Source organism: Dipodomys ordii, unplaced genomic scaffold, assembly GCF_000151885.1.
Source record: "Dipodomys ordii isolate 6190 unplaced genomic scaffold, Dord_2.0 Scaffold32, whole genome shotgun sequence".
Classification (NCBI taxonomy): Eukaryota; Metazoa; Chordata; class Mammalia; order Rodentia; family Heteromyidae; genus Dipodomys; species Dipodomys ordii.
In genome coordinates, this window is record NW_012267248.1 from 9,139,303 (window position 1) to 9,152,369 (window position 13,067).

Below are 13,067 nucleotides of genomic sequence, written 5' to 3' on the forward strand. Positions count from 1 at the left end.
TATAAAAATTCAAACTCCGGCTGGGTGTTGGTGGCTCATGCCTGTATTCTTAGCTACCTAGGAAACTGAGATGTGAGGATCACAGGTCAAAGTCAGTCCAGGAAGAAAAGTGCAAGCGACTCTTATCTCCAAATACCAGCAAAAAAATGCTGAAAGTGGAACTGTGGTTCAAGTGGTAGAGCACTGCATTTAGGCCAAAGTTCAAGCCTCAGGGCTGGTACCAAATATGTATGTATCTTTATATATATATATATATATATATATATCCATATATATATCCATATATATATATATGGATACACACACACACATAAAGTTTGGAAGACTATTGCTGCTTGTTCTGTGTTTCTTTTGATTGATGTAGAAACAAGTCTGGGACATTCAAGTAAATCTCCCAAAGTTACAGGGCCATTTAACGAGAGAGTCTGGGGTAAGGACCTCTTCCTCACCTGTTTCTGTTTAAAAAATGCTTTCTGATATTGGTTATTTCAGGACACCAATTCAAATGTAATAATTAAAATGGGCATACTCATTGCCCAAAGCAATAATAGTCGAGGTCAATTCTTTACAACAATGAATTTTTTCTGCAATCTTTGCTGGGAGCTGGTAAACAGATGCTTCTATGCAAGAATTCTAGGCAATTTCTGCACCAAAGTTTCCATTCAAGCAGATTGGAGAAGTCCAGGAACCATCGTGTGAAGAACACTAAAGACATCTTTGTGTTCTGAAAAAAAAATTTTTAAGCCACCAAATACTTAGGTTAAAAGTACCAACAAACACACTGTAAAACGTCATGTCAAAACAAAGCAACACAACAACAAAAGCTCTCCAAGTGCCAACTGGCAGTGGCATATCAAAAAAGTGTTTGAGCATGGTTACATGCCATTACTTTTTCACTTTGGTGAGATGAAAACAACATGATTTTTTTTCATGTGTTAACAATGTACTCTCTCAGGCTAAGACCTTGTATTCCAAGTTGAAGCCTGGGGCAAAATTTTTATAGCTGAATTATAAATCCCTGAAAATAGAGATTTATAATGGAAATTCTGGAAACCCATAGCTAATAGATCTGTACTACCTGGAGCCCCTCTATTGAGACTTTCTTGCAGATAGCTTTGCTAATAAGATTAAAGGATGAAAAGATGCCCAGATGAAATATTTAAAACACAGCCCTTTCTTGAGAGCAGTACTGCTGCAATAGGGTCTACCCATTGAAAAAACACAAAAGAAAAAAGAATCTGTTACAGCTGGATAGAAGAAGGTAAGATATGAAAAATTCTTTGGGGAAATGATAGGTTATTAAGGCATGGACTGTAATATCATTGTCAATCTATAAAACTTTTACAACCTAGTCTTATTTGCACAGAGATTACATCCCCAAAGCTCGCTGCCAAAGACACATGTTAATAAGCTCACAACTTTTAATTAAGCAATATGTAAAAGTAGATTCCCATTAAGCTGTGATTTGTGGGTTAGTTCATTACAGTGGGCCCCAACCACCAGACATATACTCAATACAAATCAAGCAGCCTGTGTATTATACTGCTCAATGTGAACCCACTAGTGATGTTTTATTGCCACTTCAGAAAAGCAATTCATAGAAAGTATTTTTCCCCAAAAGACTAGAACAGAGATCAGAACCTACTGACCTCATGGTGCTGCTTTAATGAAATAACTCATTTGCATTGTTTATTTGCATAACACAATAATTACTCATACAGTTAATTATCATACATCTGATTATCTGACCTATGGGTGTAGAGTCTTTATTGACATAAACCTATAGAGGGCAGATCTAGTACAGTTGTTCTGGGTAGTTGGGGGTAAGATTTAATTCCTCTGTTTCAGTTTTGTTAAGAAAGGAACTAATAGTATGGTGACAACTTTCTATGTGAAAAAGAGAGAGAGTAAATATTCCTTCCATTAGGTAGTTCTTCAGGAGCTAATATTTTAATGTTAAAAAATATAGGTTAGGAAAAGAGTATGATTTTATGACTGAGATCATTTTCAATGCAGAGATGGTAACACCAGAAAAAGCTGGCGTGGTTGACTAATTACATCACAAAAAGCCTCTCCACAAATTGAATCACCACATTTTCAAAACACTTGGCTGGATATATTGTCCTGTCATCCCAGCTACTAGGGAGACTGAACTCAGGAGGACCGTGTTTTGTGTTCAGCTCAAGTAAAAATTGTGCAAAATCTCAACCAATAAAAAGCTAAGTATGGTGGGGTGCACTTGTCACATTACCTACACCAGAAGTATAAATAGGTAGATCTCAATCCAGGTGATCCTGGTCAAAAAAGGAGAGATCCTATTCAAAACTCAAGAGCAAAAACTGCTGAAGGCATGGCTCAAGTGGCAGAAGAATATCTAGCAAGCACAAAATATTGAATTCAAAGCTTAGAAACACATTAAGTAAGTAAATAGGAAAATAAATAAATAGACAAAGGAATAAACGAAACATCTTGGGTAAAAGTATGAAAGGAATCAATTTCTAATCAATATCTCGAATTACTAAATAGTTATTCAACAATCATTGTGTACTAAGAATTTTTGAATATATATGAATATTTTTCACATATCTTTTATACATTTATAGCATATGAATTTTCATGTATATTCATGGCCAGGATTCCATGTGCTAATGTAATCAGCCTGATCTTTAAGGGAGTGCTACTGGGAAGAGCAGGATCCTGGGAGGATGTTCTTAGGTCACTGGGGTTGTGTCCACCAATTTGAGACTCAGATTTCAGATACTCAGTTTCCTTTGTTTCATCATTTGCTCCCACTCTGATATATTGCTCTATCCATAGGTCTAAAGACATAGAACCATGCAATCCTGGTCTGAAAGTTCTGGAACCATGAGCCAAAATAAAACTTTCTCAGTTATTTCGGTATAATAGCATGATGCTACTATTCCTACGAAACAATTTTAAATTTTGTTTCTGCCTAATTTTCTACTTCCTGCTTCATTCAGTTGAGTTCCCCACTCGTATTTTGATAATTATACAGCTGTAGAATATGTTTCAAACTTTGCCCAGTCCTTCGTCACTCCTTTTTTCTCCTCTCCTGTAAATTCTTTATATATTTCATGGGTATTATAGAAATATTAGGACATGTAGACACATGGTAAAGAAAATGAAACAAAGAAGGGATGGCCAAGGTTAGTATCTTGATTCTATTACCCTAATGCAAATGTATATTTATTTGCATATAGAGACACTAATAGGTAAATCTTTATACAAAATATACATACACGCTGGTTAATAAGTAATGTACTTTACTAATTAAACTACAGAGATATAACAAAGATATTTCTAAGTTAATAATTGAAGCATAGCAAACAACAATGAAATGCACCAGCAAGGACTCAGCCAACTGTGGCTAGCGGGCTAAATCTAACTCTCCACACATCATCAGACACAGCTACTTTCATTTATTAATGTGTCTTCTATAGTTGATTTCTTGTTTCCACAATAGAAGAGTTGTGGAATTACCAGAAAACTCTGTGATCTGAAAAGTCTAAGGCATTTGTTTGTTTATCTACTTAAAATTTTATTGTTATGTCGTTGTACAAGGGGTTACAATTCTGTAAGTCAGGTTATAATACAATTGATCAATGTCATTCCTTCCATCATTCTTCCCTATTATTCTCCGTCCCATTTGTACTCTCAATTTACGTAAAGCATTTATTATATAGCATTACAGAAACAAATACAGGTCTTGCACTCAGCCACTTCTTTTTAAGAATATTATTCCAACCATGCAGTATCTTCTAGTCTGTTTGGCTGAACTCTGCCCAATGAGATCCATGAAGCCCAGGAAATCCATACAGCTACTTTCTGATCTTGTAAGAAGACAGTGAGCTTACAGTGAATGTGTTCACTGTTGAAATGTTAGGATTCATTCTTACCTTTCAATGACAGTGAAGAATTTCATTGAAAGAATGAGCTCTAATTTATCACACAAACCTATTATTGTTGACTGCTTGCATTATTTCTAATATTCGTAATATTCACACAATGTGAAAAGTTTTGTATAATTTTAATATATATATTATATGTGTTTATATTATAAACATACATATCCATACATATATAATTCTGTCTAGAACAATGAAACCTACCTGTCTGGTATATATTTTTGAGTTATTTGGAAAATTTAAATGTCATGGGATTTGTCATTTCCTTAATGATTTTGTTTAAATCAAACACAAATTCAGTCTCAATGTTTATGAAGAATATTTTCTAATATTCTTTGTCCTTATTATTTATTTATTTGTGTGTGTGTGTGTATGTGTCTGTGATACTAGGCTTTGGATTCAGGGCCTGGTACTTTCCAGACAGGTGCTCTACCACTTGGTCCATGATGTCATCCCTTTTTGCTTTAGATTTGTTGTTCTTGTTTTGTTTCATAGATTTTATTGTAAGTGTGATTTACAGAGGGGTTACAGTTACATGATTCAGGTAATAAGTACATTTCATTTTGAACGGTGTCACTCCCTCCCGCATTCTCTCCCAGTTTTTCCCTTCCCAATGTCCTTTACCCCACCAAATTATATAGTTCATTTCCAACATAGTTTCACCACTGAATTGGTTCTTCCTCTGTCCTGCTGTTTCTGTGCTTGCTCTTCCCTTCCCAAATCAGAAGGTAATTAACACAAAGGGTACAGAATTCAAAAACAGTTACAGAAAGGAATTAACCAAAGAAAAAAGGAAAGAAGAAAAGAAAAGGGAAAAAACCCTGCAAACAGTATAATAAAAGTCCTCTTGCTTCCACTTCTTGGAGTTCATTTTGATAAGCATCATTTTATATTATCATATGTACATAGCTGTTGAGCCCTTGTGATCCTCTCCTAAGAATATCCTCCTTTGTTCTGACTGTGTGAATGTTTAGATTACTGTTTAATTGATTTTTCTTAGGTAATTCTCAAATTTTTTGATAGAGGCTATCCTCAGACCACCATTCTCTTCCTATACTTACCACATAGTTAGGAGTACAGATAGGAATCTCCATGCCCATCCCTTTTTTAATTAATATCCTTTAAAATATTTTGCATTATTTATGAATTTAATTTTCTAAAAAAATTCCTTTTTCTTTGAGCAGTATTTGTACCATTAATCTACTTGTGTTGGCCACCAGAATATTACATTTTAAAGTTCTAATATTATCTAGCTGTGGGTCTATTACACTTTTCTAATTCCTAATGTCCTAATTCTTTCTTCTTTACCAGTATTTCTTGAGGGAACAAATACTGAGTTTTATCACTCAAAAATTAATTTTTATCTCCATTCTTACTTTTTAATGGCTTTCACTTTTGGAAGTTTATTCATTTTTATGCTTTTCAATTTTCTTGACTCAATTTTAAATAATGAAAGTATTTCAATCTCAGCACAGATTTGACTACTAAAAAGTTTCCTTTTAATATAAATGCTCATTATGTCTATTGTTTTCTGCATTAGTATCTGAATATGTATTATGCTACTTCTCTTGGATGTGCAAATTAGGATGTATTTTGTGTAAATGCAGCAATAACATCAGAAGATAAGGTCTTCTTGACATTATACACATTAGCACCCAGTATAAATTGTCAGTATAATAAATTTATTATATTAATTGTTTTATTTATGTTATCATATATCTAGAAGTTTGTCAGATTTTCAGAAATACTTGTGTTCTGTTAATTCAAACTACCTCGGAGATGGTTAGATTATTTATTAACAACTTGCTTAACTCTCCTGTTTTGTTGTGGTTGTTTGTGTGTGCCAGTATTGGGGCTTGAACTCAGGGTATGGGCATGGCCTCTTTTTTACTCAAGGCTAGTGCTCTATCACTTGAGCCATAGCTTCACTTTTGGCTTTTGGGTGAGTAATTGGAGATAAGAACCCAAGGGACTTTCCTGCTCTGTCTGGCTTCTCACTATGATCCCCAGATCTCAGCCTTCTGAGTATCTAGAATTATAAGAGTAAGCCACCAGTGCCTATCTTTCCACTTTCTTTCCTTTTTATTCTTTTCTTTTTTTTAAAAGTTTTTGACAATCCTGGGCCTTGAACTGAAGGCCTGAGTGCTATCACTGAGCTTTTTTTGGTTGAAGGCTAAAGCTCTAACACCTGAACCACAGCTTCACTTACAACTCATTTGGTGGTTAATTGGAAAGAGATAAACAGTTTCTGGAACTTTCCTGCCCTGGTTTATTTTTATCTCTGATCCTCAAATCTCAGCTTGCTGAGTAGCTAGGATTACAGGCATGAGCTACACGCACCCTCATAACTCTTAAAAAGAAATTTTAGTGGGTTTTCTTGGGGGTCTTGTGTGTGTGCGTGTGTGTGTGTGTGTGTGTGTGTGTGCACAAGCATGTTGGTGTTGTTATGGTTGTTTTAAAAGTAGAGGTAGAGATTTTTTTCAAAGGAAAGCATGTGCTTGTACTTTCAAGAATCCAACCTCCAGTGGTTAAACAGTCAAGAAAGTCTAAAATTTTCATAAGAAAAAGACTTAAGCTGATTCACCTAAGAAATGATATAAAAATAAGGAACTATGGGTCTATGAAAAGGATTCCTCAGGTTTTATAGAATCTCATTGGGGTGGATAGGTGGTGTAGGATATAATTTTTCAATAGCTGTGTTACTGTTGTTTCTTTAGGAAGAAGTTACATTTGAACTAAGAAACTAAATAGATGGGATAGCCCAATGGAATTTGGGGAAAGATTGTTGCCATTTAGATAACAGTTTAAAAGAAAAGACTGGTGTGATTTTCCCAGCTAAAAAGGCAAGTATGATTGGGAAACAGGTAAAAAAGGAAGAAGATAGAGCTGGGTGAATAAAGGCTGATGTTATCTGTCACTGTGATAAAGAAGAGGTAATGATTAGGCAGATTGTGACTTGTAGGAGCTGTGTCTTCCTTGCTAAAGGAAGGGAGAGGTGGAGCAACAAAGTCCCACCACTTGCCTTATTTTAAGAGGATTGCGTTAGCTAGCAGGTCTAAGAGGCAAGAGAACAAAGGCAGAAGAACTGGCAAGAGATTATTGCAGAAGTCCAGGAGCCTTGCACACAGTTCGTTCATATTGAAGCCTTGTGGAGAATGAGGTGAAAAGTCACCAGACTCTTGATTTTTCAAGGTTGGGAGGAGAGGCAGAGAAGAGTCACTGAAGACAATACACAGGGGCTGCTGTCTAGACCTACTTTCTTGACGCAGTCCACATTTTATCACTACATTCCTGTTTGGTCCTGTAATTCCAAGGAGTGAATTTTTTTTCCTTCTTTACTCCCATTCTTCTCACATGGCCAACAAATAATGTACTATTTACTGACATGCAAGCCCTGACTTGAGCTATATTGATGAGCTATATTAATTAACCGATTCTAAAATTAATATGAGAGTAGACAAAAACTCAGTAGAAAAGCAGCAATTTTGGGAGGAGGAGGAGGTAACGTAAATGTACTTATTAAAAGACAACCTGTCCAAGTAGCAAGAAAATGTTAAATTATCTAGTACACTACTTTCAGAAAATTTAAAAATGCCACATATGCAACTATCCAACACATAGAACCGATGTATGATAAGATATTTAAGACAACACTGGCATAATTTGGTAACAAATACAACCTATAAAGACTTTACTAAGCTTCATATACAAAGTGTTATCATAAATCAATAATCAAAAGTTCCAGTAGAAAAATAACTTTTTATTAAATAGAAATTGCATTTCTAACAAATAATTTACCTTTTAGTACAAAAACATTTCATTATTAATATCCCTTACTTGAAAGATTAATTGGAGTAGTAGGTAACTGAAGTTAGTTTGTAGCTGAGATTTGGCTCCCTCACATTCAATGTAGTTGTCTAGAACAAAAGGATACCCAAAGTGAGGTAGCATCTCTCAAGGAGTACTGTGGAGACAGTGTCCCAGATATTCAGATACATTAGGTGTCCTCTCAAATTGTGCAATCTTAAACTCCACATAGATAGCTATTAACACTGATGAAGTAGCTAAGCGTACTTGACACCTCCAAGACTGAATAAGAAACTTAGTTAGGAAGAGGCGAGACAGGAGAATTAGGCCCCAGATTTAACTCTAGAGCTCTTGCTCTTCACCAACAGGCTGTGCTATTTCTCTCATTTATTCATACACTCATTCATTCATTTATATCATTAATAAACCTTTATTTTGGCCCAGATCTTATAAAGGTTATTCTTTAAAAAATGTATACTAACTTAGTAAAGACTTTCTGCTTCTTCTAGGGTCTCAGCAGATCAAGGAAAATCCACAAGAGAAAGGCCTCTAACCTTGTAGGTGTAAGGAAAAAAAATCCCTAAAGTTAAGTAGATCCTCCTTCTAACAAACAGATCCCATATTCCTGTAATAAGAATAGTGACTTGCTGTATAGTAGCTATATTTGAGCCTACTTGAAACATGGCTGGTATTGGTGGGATTCATGAGGGGGCAAAGGAACTCTCCTGGAACCCTAGAAGTTGTACTTAAAGTACTTAAAATTGTACTTAAAGTACAATCTAGAACAGGGGCTCTTCCAACCTCTTCCGATCCTACAGTACTACCCCCCACAAAAAAATCCATGTCAGATATAAATAGAGAGAACATAAATAAGTAAATAAATATAAAATATAAATATATAAATAAAGTATTTAGTTTTTTATTTTTATAAGTTTTTTATTGTAAAAATACTGTACAGAGGGGTCACAGTTACATGAGCAAGGTAATGAGTACATTGCTTATCAAGCATTGTTGCCTCTGCCTTTGTTTTCCCCTACCATCTCTTCCCTCCCATCTCCATACTACACTTCCCCCTGCTCCCCCAGGCCTAAATTGTAAAGTTTGTTTTCCAACATAGTGTCTTGTTCATCTCATTGTTACAATGTGTCAACCTGTACCCTTTTAAACATTTTGTTTTTTCCCTTCCCCTCCCCAAATTAGACCGATATCAAATACAGTGAAAACAGGGGTTATCCCATGGGGGGAGGGATATACAAAGAAACAAAAAAAAATCACATGGAACATTATAAATATGTTAGAAACAATAGCAAGAAAGAAAAAACCACTTGTGTCCCTATCTTGGGGTTCATTTCTGTTAACATCATCTTATCTGGTCATATGTACATAGCTTTTGACCTGTTTGGTTTGTCCTAGACATAGTTATTGCAAATAAGGGAAACCAGAGTTTTAAAAGAGAGACCAACTTTATTTTGTGCTACTCATTCAGTAAACATTGAGTTAGGATAGACCATTTGCCATAGCTCTCCATTGCTATTGTAAACAGCATCTTACCTGGACCTGCAAACTCTGTGAAGGATTTTCTAACTGCAAGAGTTTTGAACTCTTCCCATGCATAGGGTGTATAGAAATCCCTTAAATGACCATGTGCAGGTAGTGTAGTAGAGGAGGGCACTTGTGCTTCACTTAGATGATAACAGATGACATATAATTCTGAAATGTGTGAACTTTAATGATGAAGACAAATAGAAAATGCCATTTTGAGAACATCTTTAAAAGCACTTGTAAAATAGGAGCACCATGATCTCATCGAGGCCTTCCTTCTCTGTATCCAGACATTATCAGATGATTTATTTAATAAAACTAAGGAGTGAGGGAGAGTGGGGCTGCATTGCTTTCATGCTGTGATTATTGAAATGATGAGTAATTTTCTTCCAATGCTGGTGCATTCCACTGACCACTGTATTTAACTGAAGGAAGAAAATCATTTGTCATCCCTTTGATTAACTGACACTCAGTAGCATCTATTGTCTCCAAATTTAATACAAGGAACCTTTGTAGATTTCACTGGTATATTGATGGCAAGCATCTAAAAATTCTTACCTCCTTATGTATATGTTTCTCTTACAGAAACTGTATCTCCAAATGAATCACCCACTTAGGCAATAGAAACACAGTAAGAACTAGCAAAAATTATAAGAAATATTTTTATTCATAGTTCTGATTTATGATCACATTTAGTTATCATATATTATATGTTATAATTGCATGAGAAAAAGTATCAAAGAGAATGAAACACCAATTAGTAAGCACAGCACTGAGATGGAGTTACTAATGAAATCACTGAAAAATGTGCAAGAACTTATACATTAAAAAATAATAATTACTAGCATCATAAATACCCCCAAATAGTCTGAAAAATATAGACTAAATTTTCATATTTATAACCCCCCAGAAATATATTCTGAGTCTTGTAATAATATTTTGTGCTGGGTACAAAAATGCATACTCTTTCCTAAAGGGACATGATTCAAGAGCTTGTGATGTTAGAATGTACTTCAATGCAGACTATGCTTATAAAGATTGCACTGCTGTCTCTATGACAAGAGATTATTATTTGCAGTGCCTAAGAAGGGACTGATTATAAGAATACCAACTCATCTTGTCTTTCCTTCTTTACTTTTTTTAAGAATTTGACCACATATAAATATTCAACATTTACAAGGCAAAATTTTATAGATGTACATATAAATGAGAGAGAGAGTGAGAGAGAGTGAGAGAAATAAACTCAAAGATATGGAGATAAGTTAAATTAATTTTCTAAGTGCTGATTAAAGTGTAGTGCTTACTGGATTCAGATCTATAAATTTCCACAATCTTATTTCAGAGTTGTTCTGGGTTATAGCACTGGGCCCAGGAAAATCAGAAAAGTTCTTTGTAATGAAAAGTGAATAATCACGACAAAATTGTTAGCAAATCTCCACTCAATACTTATCAGTGCCAATATATCACATTATAACAGCTTTAGACAAATTGTAATGCTTACTCTTTAATGTTCAGTTCAGATAAACTGAGTGACAGAAGAAACAAATATAAAGCAACACAAGCAACAAAAACTCCACAAACTTAGACTTTGAAACACTCATGTTTTGCAATTATGTATTAGAATATGCCTTTGATTAAGAAATACAGTTGTGTCTCTGGGAATCCTTGAGGGGGTGGAAAATAATGGCCTTTTTAATTTTGTGCATTCTTCCATTGAGGCCACCAATTTCCTAAAGGAAACATGAAAAAACAAAAATTAAAATTTATTAATTGATAATCTTTTTGCTCTTTCAATTCAATCTCATATAGCTCATTAAGCATAAATTTAACTAAAATGTGATGTATCAACTCATTCTGTACCACACAAAGCTTACTGAGCAAATATTTGTTTGAAACACACTATTAAGAATTGGAAAAGTAATAAGTAAAACAGAAAACAATCCCTCATGGGTCTTCAATTTTACTGAAGGAAATATAAAGAGACATGCTAAGGATACACAATTGGCAGGTACTTCAATTAAGTCAGTTAAGAAAATGGAGTCTTTGGGAAAATTTACCACACTTTTCTGACCAAATAAACTTGACCTAATAATCAGATGAAATATGATTGAAAATGCAGAAATCTGCATACTGCTATAACTTTATTCCTTTTCAGGATATTTTGTGTTGCTACACGATTATCATTGAATGAATTGTAATATATCTGGCCTGAATCACTTTGGTTTATTTGACTTCCCTTATGCTACAAATGAGACTACAACACAATGTGTTTGTGTCAGTATGGGGGCTTGAACTCAGAGTCTCAATTTCTCATTTGGCTTTTTCACCTAAGGCTGAAAATGGCCACGTGAGACACTTGAGACACCTCTCTGGCTTTCTCCTGACTATTTGAAGATAAGGAGCTTACAGATTTGCTGGCTCTGAAACTTAGTCCTCAGACTTCAGCCTCCTGAATAGATAGGCATGAGCCACAGGTATCTGGCTCCACAGGCATTAATATTGAGCTTTCCCAATGTACCTAGCACTATTCTAAGTTGTGTTTATAAAAGGACTCATTTTTAAAAGTTCTCTCTTCCAGGATGATGGATGTTCTACTGGGAAATGCTTTTGTCATTGTTTATATGTTTTGTTTTCACATATGTGGAATAATGGCTGGAAGATGACATGACCAGGCTTTAAAAAAACAAAACAAAACAAAACCTTTCCTCTCTTTCACTAGCTGGAAAATTCATTGTTTTTCCTTAGAAGGAATTTCAAAGGGAAAAGATGGAAAATTCAAATCATAGTAATAAAAATCTTGTCACTCAAGTAAACTGGTTTGCAAAGTATATACTTTTTGTTCTGTGGTGTTCACAACCAGGCTCGAATGGAGTTAAGCTTTTGTTGCATTGACTCCAGCTCTTCCACAGGCCATAAAGGAGCCAGCCACTGTTTGTGCTTTGTATAATCCCAATGGCATTTTCTCTTTACCCTTTTTCTTTCTTTCTTCCTCCTCATCTGAAGGGGGCCTGTATGACCAAAGTAACGGTGGATTTAGTCTCCTCACAGTGACTTGTGTCCATTATAGAGCAAAAGGAAAGCAAGAAGGAAGTTCTAGTTGGTGGCTCCTATTTCGTAGATACACGGGCATCTACCCACCTTCTAATTTCAATTGACTCTTTCAGATTCTCTTGAGTGAGTGCCCGAGGACTCTCTCTATACATTATCTATCTCAGGTACTGCTCAATGGCTGTGATCACTTCACTGGGGACCATCTTCAAGGCACTGATGTCACCAAACACCTGGAAAGTGGTGGAAAATGAACACAAATGATCACACCACATTTTGGAAGAAAAAAAAAATTCCCCCACTACCGGAGGAAAATAATTAGTGGCTAAAATACGCTCTGAAATGACATAATATCCTCCTAATTTCCTAATTACACAAAAACTTTTCATTTAAGCATCAGGGGCTAGTTCCATTTCTGATCTTTTATGATAATTTTACAACCCTATCAAAAATATGAAGTACTAGTGCTGTCTATTTAGCCATGCAAAGCACAGGATTATTATAAGCAATTGAAATACAGCAGAAAAGTGATTCTTTCCCCCTCCCCCCTGCTAATTTTACTGGAACAAAAATTGTATAATACAAAACAAGGCTGGGATCCTCTGTTTTGTACTGAGAAACTTTTGTTTAATGAAGCGCAGAGAGAAGGAAAACTTTCAGTGACGAACACAGAGGACAACATTCTTTTTAATAGGAACTCATTGTCCCTAGAGATGTTTCTGCATAGACTAATTATCCTACAGC

The 13,067-nt window shown here is 35.1% G+C and overlaps 1 protein-coding gene across 1 annotated transcript in view; it reads right to left on the reverse strand.

Moving 5' to 3' along the window:
- Window positions 1-12,481: 12,481 nt before the first annotated feature.
- Ofcc1 (orofacial cleft 1 candidate 1) overlaps window positions 12,482-13,067 on the reverse strand; it is a 262,066-nt gene continuing 261,480 nt past the window's right edge. The window contains 1 exon segment of the mRNA XM_013016629.1: window positions 12,482-12,556. Within this exon segment, the coding sequence (XP_012872083.1) occupies window positions 12,482-12,556 (75 nt within the window).